The 18,020-nt window shown below is 39.0% G+C and overlaps 1 protein-coding gene across 7 annotated transcripts; it reads right to left on the bottom strand.

The window, feature by feature from the left end:
* Positions 1-6,093: 6,093 nt before the first annotated feature.
* On the bottom strand, positions 6,094-11,370 carry LOC104108928 (protein AIR1-like). Of its 7 annotated transcripts, none has more exons than XM_009618079.4 (8): positions 10,947-11,370; positions 10,683-10,736; positions 9,655-9,774; positions 9,399-9,557; positions 7,554-7,715; positions 7,362-7,478; positions 7,139-7,246; positions 6,094-6,992 (listed from the first exon to the last, which is right to left on the bottom strand). In XM_009618079.4, the coding sequence occupies exons 1-8, from the start codon at positions 11,199-11,201 to the stop codon at positions 6,495-6,497; spliced, it is 1,473 nt and encodes a 490-aa protein (XP_009616374.1). In that variant the 5' UTR covers positions 11,202-11,370; the 3' UTR covers positions 6,094-6,494. The 7 variants fall into 7 exon arrangements, with proteins under 7 accessions (XP_009616374.1, XP_009616377.1, XP_009616378.1 ...); XM_009618082.4 differs by having other exon boundaries at positions 11,040-11,370; XM_009618083.4 differs by having other exon boundaries at positions 9,655-9,771; positions 11,040-11,370.
* Positions 11,371-18,020: the final 6,650 nt, after the last annotated feature.

Raw genomic sequence — 18,020 nt, 5'->3', positions numbered from 1 at the left:
TTAAAACAGTGGAAAGTGACAAACAGTTTGTCTAAATATCTTTGCATTCTACCTTCTCGAACTTCGAAGGTTTTGTTTACTTGACTCACTACCAGCAAAGAGTCACAATTGGCTTCAATGACTTCTGCTCCCAAGTTTTTAGCTAGCTCGAGACCTGCAATCATGGCTTCATACTCGGCCTCGTTGTTAGTCAACCTGGTAGTTTTAATAGATTGCCTAATAGTGTTACCCGTGGGTGATTTTAAAACTATGCCTAGCTCGGATCCCTTCACGTTCGAAGCTCCGTCTATAAAAAGGATCCATACTCCCGATGATGTACCCGATTTCAACAGGAGTTCTTTTTCGACTTCGGGTACGAGGGTTGGCATGAAATCGGCCACGAAATCTGCTAAAATTTGAGACTTGATGGCCGTACGGGGTTGATATTCGATATCGTGCCCACTGAGTTCGACGGCCCATTTGGCCAATCGGCCTGATAGCTCGGGCTTGTGCAAAATATTACGAAGCGGGTAAGTGGTTAATACGCATATGGGATGACATTAAAAGTACGGCCTTAACTTTCTAGAGGCGCTTATTAGTGCAAGTGCCAATTTTTCTAGGTGCAGATACCTAGTTTCCGCTTCTCCTAGGTTCCGACTTATATAATAAACGAGGAATTGCGTACCTTGCTCTTCTCGAACTAGGACACTGCTCACGGTGACTTCCGATACTGCCAAGTACAAGCAAAGTTTTTCATCTGTTTTTGGAGTGTGAAGTAGTGGTGGGCTTGATAGATATCGTTTTAGTTCCTCTAATGCTTGTTGGCACTCCGGGGTCCAAGCAAAATTGTTCTTCTTTTTGAGTAGAAAGAAAAATTTGTGACTTCGATCAGATGACCTCGAAATGAACCGGCCTAAGGCTGCAATCCGACCCGTTAGCCTTTGTACGGCTTTCACGTTGTCCACAACGACGATGTCTTCGATGGCCTTGATTTTATCGGGGTTAATCTCGATTGACCGATTTGACACCATGAAGCCGAGAAACTTGCCCGAACCGACCCCAAAAGCACATTTTTCGGGGTTGAGCTTCATGTTGTATTTCCTCAAAATTTCAAACGTTTCCTGCAAATAGGTCAAATGGTCCTCTGCGCGCAGGGATTTAACTAGCATGTCATCAATATAAACTTCCATTGATTTTCCTATTTGTTCTTCGAATATTTTATTTACAAGGCGTTAGTAAGTAGCCCCTGCATTTTTTTAGATCGAAGGGCATCACATTATAATAATACGTTCCATATTTGGTGACAAATGAAGTCTTTTTCTGGTCCTTCGGGTTCATCTGGATTTGATTATACCCTATATAGGCATCGAGAAAAGTGAGGATCTCGTGGCCGGCCGTGGCATCGATCATGCGATTGATGTTGGGCAGCGAAAAGGAATCTTTGGGGCATGTTTTGTTCAAATCCTTATAGTCCACACACATTCTATGTTTGTTCCCTTTTTAGGCACTACAACTACGTTGGCTAACCATTCAGGATATTTCACCTCCCGAATGGACCCTATCTTGAAAAGCTTGGTTACCTCATCCTTTATGAATGCGTGCTTTCCCTCGGGGTGGGATCTTCTCTTTTGCTTCACCGGTATGAACCTAGGGTCCAAGCTTAGCCGATGCGTCGTTATGTCCGGTGGGATCTCTGCTATATCTAAATGGGACCAGGCAAAACAATCGATGTTATCGATAAGAAATTGAACAAATTTCTTCCTGAGTTCGGCGCTTAACCCGTTCCCAAGTATACATTTCGCTCGGGGCAGTGCTTGATTAGTGTGACTTGCTCTAGTTCCTCGATTGTTGATTTGGTGGCGTCAGAGTCATCAGGAATCATGACAGATCGAGAGACCCTTTGATCATCATCTTCTTCGATCTTCTGGTTATCTGGCTGGGTCGAAGCCAATATCTGTGATTGCTATTTGGTATCCCGTTCTCCTTCTGAACCCGATCCCTTTATTGGCGAAGGCGAGGATATTGATTTTGCTTCCTCTACGGCAAACATTTCCTTTGCGGTCGGTTGTTATCCGTACACCATTTTGACACCTCTCGGTGTCGGGAATTTGAGGGCCTGGTGTAGGGTCGAAGGTACAACTCTCATGATGTGGATCCATGGCCTTCCGAAAAGGGCGTTGTATCTGATATCGCCTTCGATCATGTGAAACTTAGTTTCCTAGATTGTTCCGGCCACGTTTATTGGTAGGATTATCTTGCCTTTGGTGGTTTCACATGCCATATTGAATCCGTTTAGAACCAGAGTTGCAGGTACGATCTGGTCCTGCAGGCCGAGCTGTTCTATGACCTTCAATCTGATGGTGTTGGCCGAGCTACCTGGATCGATTAACACACGCTTAATTTTAGTTTTATTCATGAGTACGGATAATACCAGTGCATCGTTATGAGGTTGGATGATTCCTTCTGCATCTTCATCATCGAAGGACAAAGTCCCCATGGGTGCATAATCTTGAGTCCGAGATCTCTTTCCCCTTACAATTGATGTTTTAGTGCGTTTAAGCACTGGTCCTTGAGGGGTATCGACGTCGCCGATGATCATGTGAATGACGTGATACGGTTCTTCTTGCTAGTTTTACTTGCCGAAATCCCTGTTTTTAAAATGGTTCTTCGCCCTATCACTCAGAAATTCCCGAAGGTGCCCTTTATTAAATAAGCGGGCTACTTCCTCTCTTAGTTGCCTGCAGTCTTCCATTATGTGGCCATGGGTGCCGTGATATTCGCACATTTTATTGGGATTCCTTTGGGCAGGACCGGTCTGCATGGGTCGAGGCCATTTAGTGTCTTTGATGCGTCCGATATCCGACACGATGGCAGATGCACCAACGCTGAAGTTATACTCTGATAACCGAGGTGCTTCTATAGGATCGACATATTTATCAAAGCCTCTCTTGCTCATAAGTCCCCGAGAATTTTGCCCTCGATCAATCCTTCGATTGTTCCGAACTATATTGCGTGCTGAACCGTTGTTCACTCGATCTGCGACGTACGGTTGATATCGGTCTCTATTCGATCTTTGTTCTCTGTCGATCTCCCTTTGGTTTTTAGTAGCTGTCCTGTTCTGATGCACGAGTCCATACAGAGCTCCCAACTGATCATCCTCGACCCTGATTTTCAATTGGTATCGGTTGTGTATATCAACCCAAGTTATTGCTGGATACTCGATCAAATTTTGTTTCAGCTGACGTGATGCTGTCGAACTTAGCTCGTTCAACCCTTGGGTGAAAGCTTGTACAACCCAATCGTCTGTGAGCGGTGGCAATTCCATGTGTTCCATTTGAAATTGGGATACGAATTCCCTCAGCATTTCATTACCCCTTTGCTTTACTTTGAAGAGGTCTGATTTCCTTGTTGCAACCTTTATGGCACCGGCATGTGCCTTTACGAACGAATCTGCTAACATGGCAAAGGAATCGATGGAATGTGGTGATAAATTGTGATACTAGATCATTGCTCCCTTCGAGAGGGTCTCCTCGAACTTTTTCAACAACATGGATTCTATCTCATCGTCCTCCAAATCGTTACCTTTGATAGAACATGTGTAAGAGGTGACATGTTCGTTAGGATCGGTCGTATCGTTATATTTGGGAATTTCGGGCATACAAAATTTTTTGGGGATTGGTTTTGGGGCCGCACTCGAGGGAAAAGGCTTTTGTATGAATTTTTTTGAATCAAGCCCTTTTATCATTGGTGGAGCCCCCGGGATTTGATCGACCCTGGCATTGTACGCTTCCATTCTCTTGTCGTTGGCTTCGACTCGTTTTGTGAGTTCCTCGAGCAATTTAGTAATTTCGAGAGTTGTCCCCGATTCTTGTTCGTTTGATTTCACTATGGCGGGCTCTGTTCTGGGGGTGATTTCTCGAAGCGGATTGGAATCTGGTCTGCTTTGTATATGAGTTTGGCTCTGTAACTGAGTTATCGCTACTTGTTGGGCTTGTAGCATCTCGAAGATCATACGTAAGCTGGCCCCGATTTCCCCCGCGTTATGGGTGTCTCGGGCTACGGATCGAGTACCGCCTTGAATGCTTCTTTCCGGTTCGGAACGTTGATTCGCCTCCAGAGCTATTTGCGAATTGACATCCAATGGTGCTTCGGCTCGAATTTCAGGTACTTCGATTCGAGCCTCAGTGCCATCGTTAAGTGGCCTTCCGGCTCCGGGTGCCACGTTGTTGGTTTCACCTTGGAGGCCGGCTTCGTGGTCGATAGGTAAAGCTATTGCTGATTTGAAGTTGTAAGCTGCTGCGTACTGTAGATTTATATCAAACAATCACTGTTATCCTTAGCCCCACAGCGGGCGCCAAACTGTTTACCCGAAATATCGGATAATGTTAAATTTATGTATGTTTCTAAGTATACGTAATACCTTTTGATATAAAGATAATAATACGAGTATTTTGATTATGAGAATGATGAACAAAGAGAATGAATAAGATGAAGCAAGACAAACACAAGGAGATATCTTTGTATCTAAGAAAAGATCTTTTTTTTTCCAATCTATTCCATCTCCCAAGTGTTTACAAGGATCCCCCGTTTTATAATAGAGGGTCATTACATTATTTATAACAAAATAATAAAATAAAGCATATAGTGGAGGACCCATGATGATTTGTCTATTCCTTGATTCCCGCCAAGATTCTCTTTCTTGGTGCGGTTGTAACGACTCTTGTCCATGAGCTCGATACTGGCTCGAACTCGTTACTGGGTCGAACTCGTCACTGGGTCGGACCTTCGGTCTTAGCTTGAGTTCGACCTTCGGGATGGGCGTAGCGCATTTCCGACCTCGGAGCAATGCCTTGCAAATCGATTTAGTCACGGGCTCGATAAGATTATCGAGCCTACTCCTCGAGCAGCTTTCGGACTCAAGGCTCGTTTGTACCATCTTCGGAGCTAATTCCCAAAATCCTACTCCGGTTTCTTGCCACTCGATAATCTATTTTGACCGTATACAATACCGAAAATTAACTGAACTGTACCGATACCGAAGAGAATCTGACATGATTGGTATGGTTTTTAAAAATCTAAATTTGGTTATACATCATAGAATAACCGAAAAATTGGTATGATACAAATTTTATAATATAATCGGTAGTCGCATCTGTCGAATGCGATTTTTATGTGATGTATGGCTTATTTCTTTTATGCTTATCCTTAAATCGCATTTTACATATGTGTCTTATATTTATGCTATTCTTAAAAAATAGCACACCACTAAAATTGGTGAGCCAAAACTTTAAAAAGTTATAATTTGGTTAAACAAATACTTTTCCTTTATACTACTGCTATTTTTTGGAAAACTCAATTTTTAAGCAAAAATAAAATCTTAACTTGTTTTCGTAAATAACTATAATTATTAAAAAGATCATTAGAAATTTTAAGAAAAGTTAAATAATAATTTATCAAGCTCCAAATTAGAAAAGAATCAATATTTTTAGATATTAAAAATATACTTCTTTAAAATTTTCTAAAAACTCAGAAATTAATAAAGAAAAGTTAAGAGAAATTCAAGAAACATTTCATTTTCTATATAAACAATTGATTTATGCAAACTGAGAAAAATTAATAATTGTATGCAAAATTAGATATGTACTAGACGAAAAAACTAAAATTTAGAATGTCTATCATTGCTTATATATTACATGTATTTAAAATGGTGTTATTTAATTAAAGTATGTTACGTAATTTATTAAAGTATGTTTCAAAACAGGCTTCAGTAGGAGTTATCCCTCAGGTTTAGTGCATTGAACAAAACAATCCCAAAGAAACCTCTATAAACAGGACCACTATTTTAGTAGGAAATCATACCATTTGCAAATCCGTCACTGTAACACATCAGTTTTCTCAGTTGAACTACTTTTCGTTAGCGCTTCAGCTGGTGAATCACTAGACTATTTAACTTCCTCAAATGCAACAAAGCCTAAAAAAATAAAGCAGGCAAACTTCCAGTATCGAGGTGAATGCTGGAAAGGCGAGATTTATTAGAGTTGCAAATCAAGATAAGCATCTTATGTCTCTGACCGGGCAAACATAGCAACCACAAGCAGCTTTCTCAAAATCTAATTGAACGCAAAAGCGAAAGAGTTTTTATAATGATACTGACTCAGTTGCTGAAGTTACATGTCTTCTAGCCTTCCAGGCGAAAAGAAGAATAACAATTAAATCAAGATGTATCGGGAACAAGTAAGAAAGAAAAGATAGCAAATTACAAACAGCTAAATGAGAGAGAACTTGTTCTTCAACTCATTAGCTGAGTAAGTCTACGTCTGTTGAGCTCGAGCTTAGCGTCATATCAGCTCCACCTTGCCTCCCAATCGTCATCTCAGCTTACACTAAAACCCCGAAACATCCCAGACGGATTAATAACCTCCTGTAACCAGTCTTCATGAATTCTGAACCACAAGTTCTCAGACCTTTTTGTGACGCTCCAAACCAAATACACTACATGAGCGCGACAGTTTCTGCTACCAATCATAATTCCTCCTCCACCTATCATGACTACTGTTGCCAAATCGAGATGCTGAAAACCTATTATGATGATATTTGCCTGACCCATAAGAAGCTGAATTATCAAAATCACCAGATGCTGAAAACCTATGGTGATGATATGTGCCTGACCCATAAGAAGCTGAAGCATCAAAATCAAGCCTGTTGGACTTTCTAGATGAACGAGAACCAGAAGCATGACCACCACTACTGAAGTTAGAAATCTTAGCTCTCTTATTTCTAGGAGTTGAAGGAGATCTCCAATTATTGGGTTGAGGAAAGTCTTCCGGATCATCCGGGATCCAACCACCCCTTCGTTTCATCTTATAGCCTGACGTATACCCGCCTTCATTTTTTCCTTTCTTCTTCCATGCCCTACCAAAATCACGAGGTACAGACCTGAACTCATTTTGCTCTTTTCTTTTCTTGTGGACTTTCTTCTTGGGGGTTGATAATTCATGATTCCGCTTATTGACCTTTAGACACACAGCAGTAAAACAATAAGGTTTCATTATGAAGATAAGATATAATATAGCAAAGGACAACTAACCTAAAAAGGAAGACGACACAGAAATGAAAAGGAAAAGAAAAGCAGATTCCAAACATGAGTACAGTAACTTACTCTACTGGAATTAGTGCATTCGCGTGCAAAATGTCCTCCTTCACCACACCTATAACAGGGATTAAGTGACCCAGTACCGCTAGTCTCCCCACGAGATGACGTGCATGCCTGTATGGGAGATCATGTCAGATAAAATGCAAGCACAAAAATTAGTTCCTAAATAAGGAGAAGCAAAAAACACACATACAGAGATACACGTATAACTACAAGAGCATTAACTTACCAAACCAGTATGGCCTAGTAGACCACATCTGTAACAGGAAAATTCTCTCGGACCACTATCAGGGTATTTTGCACAGCAAAGATGGCCAAAACTCTTACAGATGTAGCATTGTATTTCCTAAACAGGAGAAATCTCTTGGTCAGAACAACACAACATAAATCTCTAGGTCTCGAAGTTTCCTCAGTAACACACCTTTAGATCATCAGCATAATAGTTGTTCCTGCATGAAAACATATCATGGCCAGAATCCCCACATTTTAGACATATTTTAGTACTCTGGGATCCTCCATTGCTTCTCTCAGGGCAATCATTTGCACGATGACCTCCTTTTTTGCAGATGAAACAAGCTTTGCCCTGTCAAAGAAAGCAGAGTGCATAACTTACTCTATCACCAAAATGGGAAAAATAGGTGTTTTAAGATCCACAAGAAGTATCACAATGTCATGATCAAGGAAACACAAAATTTCAATTTGCACTCCTATGGATATTACCTTGTTAGCCTGTGTAACCTATATCGTCTGAGACCCTATCACTGGCTACAGAAGACTTCGAATCATGCTATAATGGCTGATCCATGATTTTGCCAACTATCCAAAATCCTATCAAACTAAAAGCAAGAACAATTTTGCTTCCCTGATTGAACTGAAGACACTACAGTGGCATATCCATGATTAAACCATCAGTCAATCAGCTACTACTCAATCCCATACTACCTGGGGTCAGCTATACAGAATTTAAAATTCTGTAGTTCCTGGAGATCAAAGATCTAGATTGAATATGATTTGAGGCTCGCACGGCTCTACCCTAAAACAAGGACTCCTCCAACACATTCCAATAATTAGGGAGACAGAAGGGAGATAGAGGGAAGGACAAAAGGGAAGAGAGATAAGGGTTTACATGCGATTATGATACTGCCCAAATATGTTACAGTGACGGGACAAAGCCACACATACATGTGAATACCATTTTTTATGCATCATATACACAAACAACAAGCTCCTCACCTAAAAGAGGTTTTCCCATAAGACCCTGTAATGCAGTCTCTCATTCAATGCAAAAATATAAAGGATACACCAAGAATACTGAAATCATAATTCTCAATTTTTTTTTGCAAATTCCAGCCTACCATTGGAAGCAGAAATCCTGCAGGATGACAGGAAAGTTGCACCATAACACGCTTCTAATAGAATCTTTAATTTTTGGATTAGCTGTCCATGTACATATTTAGACAGCTTACAACAACAACAACAACAAAAAAAAAAAAAAAAAAACCAGTCCAATCCCACAAGTGGGGTCTGGGGAAGATAGTGTGTACGCAGACCTTAGTCCTTACCACAAATTTAAACAACTTAATGCGCTATAATGGCAAAAGGTAGACAGTGCCATCAAACCTTGTGAAAGAGGTATGAAAAACTCAGTTGCCTAATTGTCCACTTAGCTATGCCTAGCAAAGCTAGTTTGCAAGCCAAAACCTTGACCTCCAGGAAAAAATCCAGCAACATAATCACTGAGCTAAGATTCAACCATCATTATGATTTCAGAGATCCTTTCACAAATATTTTCTTCATGACTTGTCCAAAACACAAAATTCCGAATATGAGTGTCCAAAATACAACAATAATGTGTTAACAAGGTTGTTAAGACGGGTCCAAATCACGTAAAAGCATATATAAGAGGCACTCTAACCATGAGCTCAGATCATGAAACGCAGTTCAGGATGTTTGTCTTCTTTTTCCCCATCAGAGCCTAGGGTCCTAGGTCTTTGGATTAGCACATGTTCGAGGAATCTTCAGCTTGGCTTATTAGTGGAAGATTCCATGTGCATAACTTCACAGTCTGTTTGGTTCTCTACAAAAGATTTGTGGTTTATATGTGTGGAGGGAAACTTCCAAAATGCTCATTTACCTCAATGGTAATATAAGAATATACAAGTATGATAATTTCCCGTTGAGAAGACTAATAAGGTGGAACTAAGATAGCACGAGCAGTATGGAGTCACATATTCAAATAGAAGAGTAAGCAATTTTCTCCACTAACCTTTGTGCAATGTTTAGCATTATGTTCGAAACTCCCACAAACAAAACATGGCTTCTTACGTCTAGCTGAAGTACAGTTGACTGCAGCATGACCCTCTTCACCACAATTATAGCATGTTCCCCAACTCTTATCCGGAGCATCAAAGTACCTAGGGCCCCGCTGAGATCATGTAGCGAATAATAAAGATGTAGGACCAAACCAGGCCATTTTTGGATTACCGAAAAACAACACTGCAAATCATATTACTTCAACTCACAAGAAGCCTACGTAGAACAGCATTGTCAGGGACCTCAACAGGAGTCTTTTCAGCTGCACTATCATCAATATTCATAGCTATAGTAGTATCAGCATTTTGTTCTTCCTTTACTTTGTACTGCTAACACATTCAAGAAGAAGAAAATAGCAGTGTAAGAGATCACAAGCTGAACATTTAATCCATATTATGGTTTCTAAGACACAAGCAATACTTTCAATAATTTCCAACAACAACAACACAGTGTAATCGCACAAGTGGGATACTTTCAATAACTTCCAAATTAATATAAAACAAACTACAGTTTAACCTTGCAAGTCAAAACAAAAAGGAACAGAAACATAAAGCAGAAATTAAAGTGGTAGTAATTAGTATTTATTCCACGAAGAGTAGGGGCATCACATTTAGATCATTAAAATGTAAACCACCTAACTTTGGGCAGCTTGGGTTGGGAGTATATTCATGGTATGTCAATTTGAGCACAACCCAAATAAACCTATCTAACATTGCGATCAATTTCGGCCATACTGATTATTGACAAAGAAAGTATTGAGGTTTTTCAAGTTCGATATAACACCATGATGAAGAAAAACAGTCTTTTTTTAGTTTGGTTATGGTAATTAAACAAATTATAATAAGGTTCCGAGTATTGTTTCACCGAATTGACCCAACTCATCTCAATCCGAGCAACTTTGGGTGAGTTATGAACCAACACGTTTATGAGTCAACCCAATTTAACCTGCCAAATTTAGCCTAACCCGTCCATTTGACGGTTTGGATAGAAAAGAATTTGTCTTTCCTTTTTAAATTTTTACTCATCTTGCAAGTTGATGAGGTCGTGACAGGGTGTTTCTCTACATTTAAATGTAAGGTTTTTCCTATTAAACTAACTTTTCAGCTGTTACTTTAATGTTTCCTTCATTATCACCAAGATAACATGCAAACTGACAATACAACAAACAAAAATCAAGCAGTAATATGCAACTTGCAAAAATCTAATCGCCAATTAACAGCTGGCAACTTCAGACTACCGGGAACATATCGCTGCAGAAGCTTTTGAAACCCTTGTCTATTCCACTTGACACCTAAACATCAAAATTGAAAACGACATCCGATTAATCACCCGAAAAAACATTTTATTTTATTAGTAAGTACAATATGTTTCACTTCTAAATGCTGCAAAAAAACATGCTTCCCCCGGCGATTCTCAATCCAAATAAAGTACTTATATTTTTGTCCTTACAATTAATAGCAACATAAAAGATTAATCAATTTTCAACAAAATTCAAACTCACAGGATCCTCTTTGGTCACAATATTTTTGTCCTTTTTCTTCTTGCTATTTGTCAAAATGTCGGATTCTTCCTCGTCAGTGACATTAGAACATACCCGTAACATGGCCTTCTCTACGATTTTCAAGCTGAGATCCTCGTTAGCCTCCGCATCTTCATTTTCTTCTTTTTCCTCCTCGCTGCGCATCAAATCGGGTTGGGAATTTGATTCTTCTTCGTCTATGGCTTCAGATTTCTCCTTCTTCTCCAGCTTACCCATTTGATTCGATAGCTCGTTTCTTCCAAACTGACGGAAATGGTTTCAGGGCGGAAGAACCGAGCAGATATAAACCCTAATCCCCCAAATCCCCAATTATCGACGGGTTGATAGGGCTTTTGACTTTATGATAGACCACCGGAACCCGGCTTGAGTTGGGGTTACTGCTATAACTATTCCTTTAAATGGGAAAAAGAAACTAATAATTCCTTTTTTTTTTCCTTCAATAAATTAATAATGACAAATATCACTTTTAGTTCGCGACTGAAATTATTTACATTCGATAATCGCAAAAGTATATAAAATTTATATTTTTTTTATGTATAACATATATATATATATATATATATATATATATATATATATATATATTCGGTTATTATTTTGAGAACGACTAAAAAGTATCATTTTCTCCGTACTTATTAATGTGCGGATTGTAGGATTAGTCCGTACATATTTCTTTTTATTTATCATGTTTGCCTCGTTAAATATTTTTAAAAAGGTATATTGTGCATAATATAAAAACTTAGAATTTTACCTTTATTAAATAAAAATAGAAAGTTGAATTTATTATGAGAGCAACCCACTCTTGTCTTGTTTTTGTTATGAAATATTATATTATGTAGTGGATGTCTATAACTCCTAAAGAAGTTACTCCCACTACTCTTCTCCATTAACCTCACACTACTTCTTACCATTATAATTGTAACTCTCACACCTTCATAACTTACTCCATGATCTTCCCTCATGATCTTAATAGTTACTGCAATGTTCATGACATCCCTTTACATTATCTCAATATCATTGTATAAATAGAGGGTTTGAACATCACATTGTACACACTTGAAAAACACTTGAGCACATAGAAGAAATAAGAATCTCTCATCTCTTTCCCCTCTATATCTCTTGTCTATTTTATCGTTCTTATATTACTTTGAGCTTAGTTTTTTAACACGTTATCAGCACGAGTTTCTATTAAAGAAGATAGAAGAGATGCATGGTTAAATTGGCATATTCGAAACTGATTTAACTTGTTGCGGATACGTCCACGTGTTAATCAGTTTGCTTCTATTGTCCAGGGAGTCAATTTACTATGCATTCTAATTTTAAATTATTTTGAGATTTAAGGCTTGGTATAATTTATATTACACGATAATACAATTATATTTTGCAGGAACATGAACGTTCATATGTTAGCTTTCGAAGCAAAGTTTTCTTACCTTGGACTATAGAAAATAAGATGGTTTCTGTCGAATAAGAAAATGGTGTTTAGGAAAGGAGATATGTCAAACTATGGTTCACATGGTCTCATGTTCTAAGTATAGAGACCGATAACTATTTTTTCTATACATCATGTTGATTTCTGGTATATGTTAATTTTATTTGTTTGATGGGTTGAAATTTGAATTCATAAACTAGTCGCTTTCATGTTTTGTATTCAAAGTACCCATTATGCTCTCACAATAAAGGATATAATAGGCATTAATTCACCGAGTTAAATATTTCTCAGTAACTGATTTCTTTAGAGCTAATGAAATTTGGGAAGGACATTTCACTTGTCTTAGTGAAATATATTCATATGCCGCTCCTAGTGAATATCTAATTTTATTTCCTTTCTTCCAATAGTTCGACATATCCAGAAAAATTGTTGGCCTACGAATGTGGTTTCGATCTTTCTGGTGATACCAGAAGTCGTTCTGATATAAGATTTTATCGTGTTTCCATTATATTAAGTAGTAAGAGTTTACGATGGGTGGGAAAGCATGAGGCCGACCTCTTCCGAGCCAAAGCTAAAAAGGAAGTCGGAGCTTGGTCCACATCGAGAAAAAACGTAGTTTGTCCTCCAGAAAGTGATAAGCTTCTTTCCTAATGTTCGAATAAGGAGATCTTTCTAGAATTTGAGAAAGATTTTGCTCTTCAAGTAGCAAATTTAGGAGTTTAGAATGAAATAAAATAATGGTAAGCCTAGGGCGACGAACATGGCTCAAGAGTGTCTATACAAAGCCCCTCTCTTCTTCACTCAAGAGGCAATGCACCCTTTTTTCCTATCACAGGCAGTTGGCAAAGCCGGTGAATACCAATGAGCGATTGCGACAACTACGGACCCCTTAACTAGGTTTTTTTACTAATACTAACTAATAGGCTTTCAGAAACTTTTCCACACAAAGAGGGGAGGAAGTGTTAGAGGGAAAATTCTCGATCCTAGACCAGGCTCCGATCAAGACTTATAAAAGCATCAACCTCATCCTAAAAGGACTCCTTTAGCTTTGGGGTTGATTTACGTGGCTCAATACTTTGAGTCAAGGGAAGTTCTTTCTAGAACAGTAAGAGCTTATTCTGTCTGATAGGAAAGGTTTTCGATCGAAGCTCTTGAACATGTTCCGAAGTCACTTTAGGATTCTAGTTCTGATCCGGTTGATGTTCCGACATTCCGAATCGAGGAATCGAGGTGGCTCTAAACTCTAGTTTGCCTACCTCTCTCTGTACAGTAATTAATGTGGCTTGCAAATCATTGAGGTATGCATTATGTGAATTATCAGCATATAATGACTAGATAATTGTAATCTAAAATACTAGTCTTTGGTTATCTTGGTGGATAATTATTTAATTTATTTATCCTAATTATGATCTGGAAAAGCATCAGGCGAGAGTTATTTTTCTTAATTTTTCAAAGATTGATAGTGAAATTTTATAACATTCTATTTTAGTACAAAGACCTTTCTAGATAGCCATGCTTCTACCACATTTAAATTCATGACTGCGATCAATATGTCTAAGAGTGTACTATCTCATTTATATTTAACCATGTCATATATTGCTGTTCATGGAAATGATCCATGCGAACTCTAAGAAAAGTTACCGGGAAAAATATTAAATGATCACTATGAAGTGGTAATATTTGTAAGGCTCGAGAGTAAGTCCCAGCAAACAATGAGGGTAAGACATAGGATTTGATTTATGATACTCCATGATTGTCACGATCCAAAATCCAACCTGTCATGATGACGCCTATCATGGTACTAGGCAAGCCGACAACTCAGACATTTCCAACACTTTCAAATTTTAAATGTACTAAAACATGTTTAAATAAGAAAAACCTCAGAGAAACTAATAAGAACCATCACAACTCAATACAAAAGTTTCCCAAAACTAGGGTGTCACCGAGTACATGAGCATCTATACCAAATACAAAGTCTGATACACTGTCTAAGAAGTAGAAACTGAATAAATAAAACTGAAGAATAGGGGAGGAGGGTCAAGGTCTGCGGACGCCAGAGCAACTACCTCAAAAATCTCCGTATGACTGGACAACTCTGAGAATCAGCACCCACCGTGTTCAGAAACACTTGGGTATGCACACGAAGTGCAGAGTGTAGCGTGAGTACAACCAACTCAATAAGTAACAAGTCTAACTATTGAGATGAAAGTAGTGACGAGCTTCACATGGTACAGTTCAATTACAGAAATACGATACAGAAAGATAGACATGCTTCGAAATTTAACAGATAAAGCCCAAACAGGTAGGATATTCCATATACAACTGAGATAAGAAATGATGCATCTCGACATCTGCATGTCTTACGTATGCCAACTGGAGTACAAAACAGTGATGAAATTATATGCATACTCTCATAGTATCAATCACTCGGTCCTCACATTTACTCCATCCTCACAATCACTCATTCCTCACAGTCACTCAGCACTCGCGCTCGGCACTCGCACTCAGTAGGTACCTGCGCTCACTGTGGGTGTGCAGACTTCGGAGGGAAAATCCAACCCAAATGCTATAGTAAGCCAATCATGGCATGAATCAATAAAACATGTTGCGTTGTGCATCCCGATCCCATAAATATCCTCACAATCAAGCCCTCGGCCTCACTCAGTCATCAATCTCTCCAGTCTCTCAGTCTCATAAAAAACATGATAATCGGCCCCAAACAATGATGATATGATGTATCAATAAATAGCAATAGAGGCTGAGATATGACATGCAAATAATAGTTGTGACTGAGTACATAGTTACAAATTAAGCAAATAATTCAACATGCAACACGACCTCAGTGGGTCCCAATAGTACAAGCATGTAGCCTAAGCATAATTTCTACCATGACCGACAACTCAATTTATCTAACACATAGAGAATATACGGATATCAACAAGATCATGCAACTATACAGTTCCACAGAATCGACCAAGTCGCAATTCCTACGGTGCACTCCCACACGCCCATCACCTAGCATGTGCGTCACCTCAACACCAATCACATAACACGTAGCTCGGGGTTTCATACCCTAAGAACCAAGTTTAGAAGTGTTACTTACCTCAAACTGAGCAAATCTCTACTCCAACAAGCCCTTGCCTCGTGAATCGGCCTCCGAATGCCTCGAATCTAGCCACAAACAATTCGATACAATCAATACGAGCTAAATGAATCAATTTCATAAGAAAATACTAAGTTCTTAATCAAAAATCAAAAAGTCAACTCAAAAGTGAACCCCTGAGCCCACGTCTTGGAATCCGATAAAAGTTACAAAATCTGAACACCCATTCAACCACGAATCCAACCATACAAAAATTACTCAAATCCGATATCAAAATCTCGTTCAAATCCCCAAAATTCGGCCCAAGAAGTTTCCTCCATTTCCCCCAATTTCTCAACCCAAATCATTAATTGAATGATGAAATCAAAGATATAATCATGGAATTTAACCAAAACTAAGTAAGAATCACTTACTCCAATCACTCCCTTGAAAATCTCTCTAAGAATCGCCTCCAACCGAGCTCCCAAAATCAAATTTGTGATATGAAATCAAACCCTCATTTTTGAAATATTTAAGTTCTTCCCGGATATGAAAAAATCCGTCGTTTTCTCTCTAGCAAGGCGATTTAATTCAACAGTAGGCATTCCCTGCCTTTATGGCATTTGTTCCACTGTCCGGTGGCCAAAAACCACCGGACCTTTCGCAAAATACTCCCATAGAGGCGACACATACTACACAAGACATTTCATTAAAAAATCTGTCCCCAACTATTGCAACTCTTCAAAAAATTAACCCGATTACTGTAGCACATATGCGACTGGGTTCCAACGAACAACCCCAGGACAATTCTGGACCAAATCGTGCAATTCAAATATATGGAGAGTGTACTCAAGCTCAAGAGTTACATCTTCACCAACAATCTACAAATCCCAACGCCGATGTGAGCAAGTCTGACGCTCTACAACACCCAAACGAGCTCCAGATGGTCGGACATGGTGTTACGACGGGTCAGACGGCTAGAAAGCAAGATCAATCAGTTCGTGTTGATGAGAAGCTACTAAACAACCCTCTACTTGACAATTCCACTAACCCAATTACCATAACATTGAAGAAAACCATTCATGCAGATTCTACTGCTCCACCTATTCGACGAATTGCAACAACCACTTCCACTGGGCCATTCAAGGGATATTCAACTGATCCTCCATCCCAACGTCCAAAGGAACACATTCGTCAAGTTACATGGTAAGAATCAGGTAAAGAAAATGATGCTCATAATTTGCATTCTCAGCAGACTACACAGTTAGTCGACCTCAGTTCTGCAGAGGCTCAAACTTCGCAACCGCTCCTTGGAAAGTTACCTACTGCTCAGGTAAATGCTGCCCCATCACACAACATTAAGCCTCAAGGAAAAAATAAGCCAGACACTAATATTGTAGCATCTAATACACAGTTGAATAAACACACAACTCAAGCATCCCAACCAGCCCACATAAACACACAAACCACATCTACTCCAGCAACACACACATACCCAAAGATCTCAACCAATTTTGACAAACCAAAACACACTATGCCAATTAACCCAAGTGTAATTCCTAGACAAATTGTCCAGAATCTAATCATCTTATCAGATACTACTCCCAACCTTCAAAATATTAACTTCACTGCTTCTCATAAAGATACCAACAACTAACCAAAATAACCAGATGCTTACCCTTCTCCCCCACCTCCCACTATCACACAATCCTTAAGAGCCAGGAAAATTGCAATACTAGCCCCAATAGAGTTTACACCACCAAAAATAACTACGAAATATGGGTAACCAACTGCTATCTTTACAAGGGATGACTATATGGTCACCCTCGCCAACAAATGCCAGTACACTATAGTAGGCAAGTTTCTCAACACAATGCCTAGAATGGAACGGATAAGGAGAAACTTTATAGCTTAAAGTGAACTAAGATGAGGAGTTAAGATAGTCCATTTCAATGCTAGGACAATCTATATTGACCTAGACAATGAATTTGATCACACCACTGTGTGGACAAAAAAATTCATGTACATTCAGGGACAAAGAATGGATCTGCAAGCATGGACTCCCACATTTAATCCTACTGAGGATAATCCTACTGTCCTAGTTTGGATAGTGATACCTGAACTTCTGTGGCATTTCTACTACAGAGAGCTCTTATCGGTTTTGTTATCACCTATTAGTAAGATTTTACACCTTGACCTTGCCTCAATGCAAAAAGCAAGAGGGAGTGTTACAAAGGTAAAGATGCAGGTGGACTTAACTCAAGAAAGACCTCATCATGTGTGGCTTGGCTTTGACGAAGATCAAGATGTCAATGGGGATGGACAATGGTTGGAAGTTGTGTACGAGGATCTACCTACATACTACTTACAATGCAAACACCTGGGACATGAAGAATATTTCTGTGCTATCAAGAAAAGAGAAGATGAGGAAAAAAGAAAAGCAGTAGAAGAGGAAACCAATAGAAATGAAAATCAAAGTACAAACATAAAGGTAAACACTACTGGAGCACAAGTTGATCAG

This window comes from Nicotiana tomentosiformis, chromosome 6 (assembly GCF_000390325.3).
Source record: "Nicotiana tomentosiformis chromosome 6, ASM39032v3, whole genome shotgun sequence".
Classification (NCBI taxonomy): domain Eukaryota; kingdom Viridiplantae; phylum Streptophyta; class Magnoliopsida; order Solanales; family Solanaceae; genus Nicotiana; species Nicotiana tomentosiformis.
This window is presented reverse-complemented; position numbering and strand designations above follow the sequence as displayed.